This window comes from Papio anubis, chromosome 12, assembly GCF_008728515.1.
Source record: "Papio anubis isolate 15944 chromosome 12, Panubis1.0, whole genome shotgun sequence".
NCBI lineage: Eukaryota > Metazoa > Chordata > Mammalia > Primates > Cercopithecidae > Papio > Papio anubis.
The window spans coordinates 64259907-64264043 of record NC_044987.1 but is presented as its reverse complement, the minus strand read 5'-3'; the positions used below and the strand labels follow the sequence as shown (position 1 = coordinate 64264043).

The window sequence follows — 4137 nt, the reverse complement described above, 5'->3', positions numbered from 1 at the left end:
CGAGGATTAATTGTCATCCTGATCCTGGGCCAGCATTTCCAGGGAAGCCATTTGAGTTGAGAGGATAAGTCCCTTGGAACATAGGGGTACAATAGAGGGAAGAGATCATGGATCAGAAGACAGGGCAGCCTCTCTCAGGACAAGGCTCTGGCTCACCTTTGGCTCCAGGGAAAGTAAGGCAGGGGACGATAGAATATCCTTTGGGCAGCTCTTTCAATATTGACTCAATATCTACTTCCTCCAGGATGCTGCAGCTTTTATCTTTGCTCCCTGACCCTAGCAAGAATGAAGGAAAGTCTGAGTATCTGAACCCAAGAACTCAGTCTGGTAACTGCTCTAGGGCTAGAGGGGCTCTCTTCCTGGGAACCTGTATAAAAGTAGTTTCTACTAGTGTTTCACAGGTGTGAGAACAGGAAAGTAATCTTCTTATGTAGGAAACTACCCAAATTCTATATTAGCTGTCTGTCTGCATCCACTGCTATCTCTAGGGTAGACCTGCAGATAAGTGGAAGGAATAGAAGGGCCCTGATATCTGATCTCACTCGGACTTTTCAGACACTTAACCCAACTTTGCAAAATTAAACCATCTGAACACTGCTGAAGAAAGCTGCGTCCTTTCTGCCCATTTCGACTGGAACATCCTTGAACTTCAAACAATCCCTAGGAAAATCTGCGTGGTCGCACAGCTAGGCTTCTCACCGCCTGAGGTAAGGACTTTGTATGTTTTTCAGGGAATGGTGTGTCTCTAGGTAAGCTGAGTAGGAAAAACGGAGTTCAAAGCATACCCTAAGAATGTAAACTACTCGTTCTGCCAGATTCCCTAGTATAATGTTTGGGCTTCATAGCTTGTTCCAATTTGTCTATTCTTAATTTTCTGAACCTGAAAAGAGAACCAGTAAGGACCATGCTACAGCCCAGGCATGGGTATCTGCTTCCTGGTGGAAATTGCAATACTTGTCTTTAGACCCTGTGTGCTCTGCTGGCTCCTGATAACACATTTTTGCATCTATCAGATGATGAATATCCTAAAGGGCCATCTAAAAAGTGATGATATATCCATTTCATGTTCTTATACCTTTTAACCATTAAGGTACTAATGGCCCCATAAGAGGCCAGTGGAAACCAGTGAAATATGAAAACACAGATGCCATAATATGGGGAAATGATTTACAGAAGGATGCTTCACTTCAAAGTCTTTAACTGCATGTTCAGAGTTGGCTTTATCTATCAAGTTTCACGATGTACACAGACTCCTGTCAATCTTAGGGCCTTGTCCTTCTCCTTGGCTTCTCCGTGGGATTGGGTACCACGACGTCAACAGCTGCTTTCTGGAAAAGGAGTTCCTCCCTATCCCTGTGGTCCTTCCATCCAGTTTAAATGTTCTGTCCCTGCAGGAGGGACAGTGAACATCTGGTCAAAGGCAGGAGAGGGGATAGAATTATTGAGCATAATTACAGCATATAACAGATGCTCTCTTGTTCCCTTTCACCATTTCTCCCAAACACAAACATTCTGATCTTCCTAGGAAGGACCTCATATGTTATATTTTGGAGCCTTTCCAAGCTCACATCTTAATGTAACCTGTTTTAAATAAACATGTTTGCATTGACCCTAAAGTATTTAGCTCTAAATGCAACATTTTCCCAAACATGACATTCTCTTGTCTCAGTCCCTCATCCCTTCTCTCTCAAGCTTCTGTAGAATGTGTGGCTTGTCAAGAGAGGTAACTAAGGTGGACAAGTTTTAGCCTACTAATGAGGCTTTCATCTACCGCCTTGAGTACTGCAAACAAATGTGGCTCTAAGTTCTATGGAGAAAGAAGTGGAAGTGCTTTATTGAAATCCAGTCTCTGTACCTGTTTGGAATTTCATATCAAAACAAGTCTATGATGAAAACTGACTGGATAGGTACAAAGATAATCAAGGATGTGTGCAGCAGAATATTTCTTTAATCTTAAGGGAAAGGTAATTTATTGTTTTTGGAAAGATAATGTATTGTTTTTGGAAAGATACATGTTCAGGTTTAATGTCCTAAATAAGATTTTATGTATGACGTCTTAATGTTTAGTTACTACTGTGATGTCTGTTCTCCATTTAGATGGAACTTTTATCAAAATACAATGAGAAGTCAGACATTCAGAAATCAAGAGGCAAAGTCAGTTATCAGTGGAAAGGGTATCATCTCAGTGGATTCATGTCCTAAGGAGCCTCTGATATTACAAAACTAGAGTTAATCTTAGCAAAAATTCGTGGATATCCATCTTGTTCTAGGTGATGAAAGAAACCGCAGCATGGAGCTCCAGAACTCCACCTTGGGAAGTGGCTTCATCTTGGTAGGGATTCTGAATGACAGTGGGTCTCCTGAACTACTCTGTGCTACAGTTACAGTCCTGTACATGTTGGCCCTGATCAGCAATGGCCTGCTGCTCCTGGCTATCACCATGGAAGCTGGGCTCCATGTGCCCATGTACTTCCTGCTTGGGCAGCTCTCTCTCATGGACCTCCTGTTCACATCTGTTGTCACTCCCAAGGCCCTCGCGGACTTTCTGTGCAGAGAAAACACTATCTCCTTTGGAGGCTGTGCCCTTCAGATGTTCCTGGCACTGACAATGGGTGGCGCTGAGGACCTCCTACTGGCCTTCATGGCCTATGACAGGTATGTGGCCGTTTGTCATCCTCTGAAATACATGAATCTCATGAGCCCAAGAGTCTGCTGGCTCATGGTGGCCACATCCTGGATCCTGGCATCCCTAAGTGCCCTAGTATATACCGTGTACACCATGCACTATCCCTTCTGCAAGGCCGAGGAGATCAGACATCTCTGCAAATTCCCACCCTTGTCGAAATTGGCCTGTGCTGATACCGCTAGATATGAGCTCATGGTATATGTGATGGGTGTGACCTTCCTGATTCCCTCTCATGCTGCTCTACTGGCCTCCTATACACAAATTCTACTCACTGTGCTCCATATGCCATCAAATGAGGGGAGGAAGAAAGCCCTTGTCACCTGCTCTTCCCACCTGACTGTGGTTGGGATGTTCTATGGAGCTGCCACATTCACGTATGTCTTGCCCAGTTCCTTCCACAGCCCCAAACAAGACAACATCATCTCTGTTTTCTACACAATTGTCACTCCAGCCCTGGATCCCCTCATCTACAGCCTGAAGAATAAGGAGGTCATGGGGGCCTTGAGGAGGGTCCTGGGAAAATACATGCTGCCGGCACACTCCACGCTCTAGGGAAACCTCATGGCTAGCTTCCAAAATTCCTTCTCCTGAGAGTCAGAAGATTCATGCTTTGAATCAAAAATTAATGGTAAAACCAATACAGTGCAGAGTATAGCATGTAACAGAAAAGTGGATTTGTCAAATTATCTTTAAATCTTCTCTCCATGAAGTAATTTGTAGGGCATGATTTACACTATCTAAAATTACTCTTCGTTCTATTTAAAATTTACCCTTTATTTTCCCAGGAAGGTACTTAGTTAAATGGGTTCCCACCTTGGGACATGACCGTTAACCTTGGAAGTTTATATTGGATCAGAGAAAGGAAAGTTTCAAGTGGGTGGCCTAAGCAAAACCCAAACATCAAAAGGGGAGATGTCTTGAGATTTGCAAAAATTTAGACCAACTGACCTTACTAAAAGGCTATATAGACTTCTTGTCTAATGCCCCGACTAGTAGTAGTTTGCTTGTATTTGCATTGTACTTGGTCTTTTTTTTTCCTTTCTAAACTTCAGCCGTAGGAAACACTCCAATGAATGTCTTTGCTTGTTTGCTTTTGCTTGTTGGTTTTTGACATGGAGATACCTTATAGTTCCTAAAATTCAATTATTAATAAAGTGAAGAAAATAGGAGGTGAAGGTAGTCCATAAGCAAGGTTCACAATAAACAACTCTGCTTATTTCTTGCTAATCAAAAAAAAAAAAGAAGCAAAATAGTGATTTTTCCAATTATCCAAGGCTATCTTGTAACATTCAAACCATTTCAGTGTTCAGATGCATAATGGGTGTGGATATTTAAGTCAGTGTGTCTGTGTGTTTGCGCTAAAGAAGGGGAGGACAACACAATGCATTTTCACACCAGCTTAATTATGCTGCACTATTATTAGTTTATAAGTCTGAGAATACTGAAAACAA

General features: G+C 42.4%; 1 protein-coding gene across 1 annotated transcript; it reads left to right on the top strand.

Annotated features, from left to right (window-relative positions):
• The first annotated feature begins 2184 nt into the window (after positions 1 to 2184).
• Positions 2185 to 4137, top strand: LOC116269738 (olfactory receptor 2AG1). Its single transcript, XM_031653256.1, has one exon. It carries the CDS (start codon positions 2291 to 2293, stop codon positions 3236 to 3238), a length of 948 nt encoding a protein of 315 aa, XP_031509116.1. The 5' UTR covers positions 2185 to 2290; the 3' UTR covers positions 3239 to 4137.

Excerpts from the sequence above, each read along its gene's own strand:
- LOC116269738 (XM_031653256.1), top strand. The coding sequence starts at position 2,291 with ATGGAGCTCCAGAACTCCACCTTGGGAAGTGGCTTCATCTTGGTAGGG.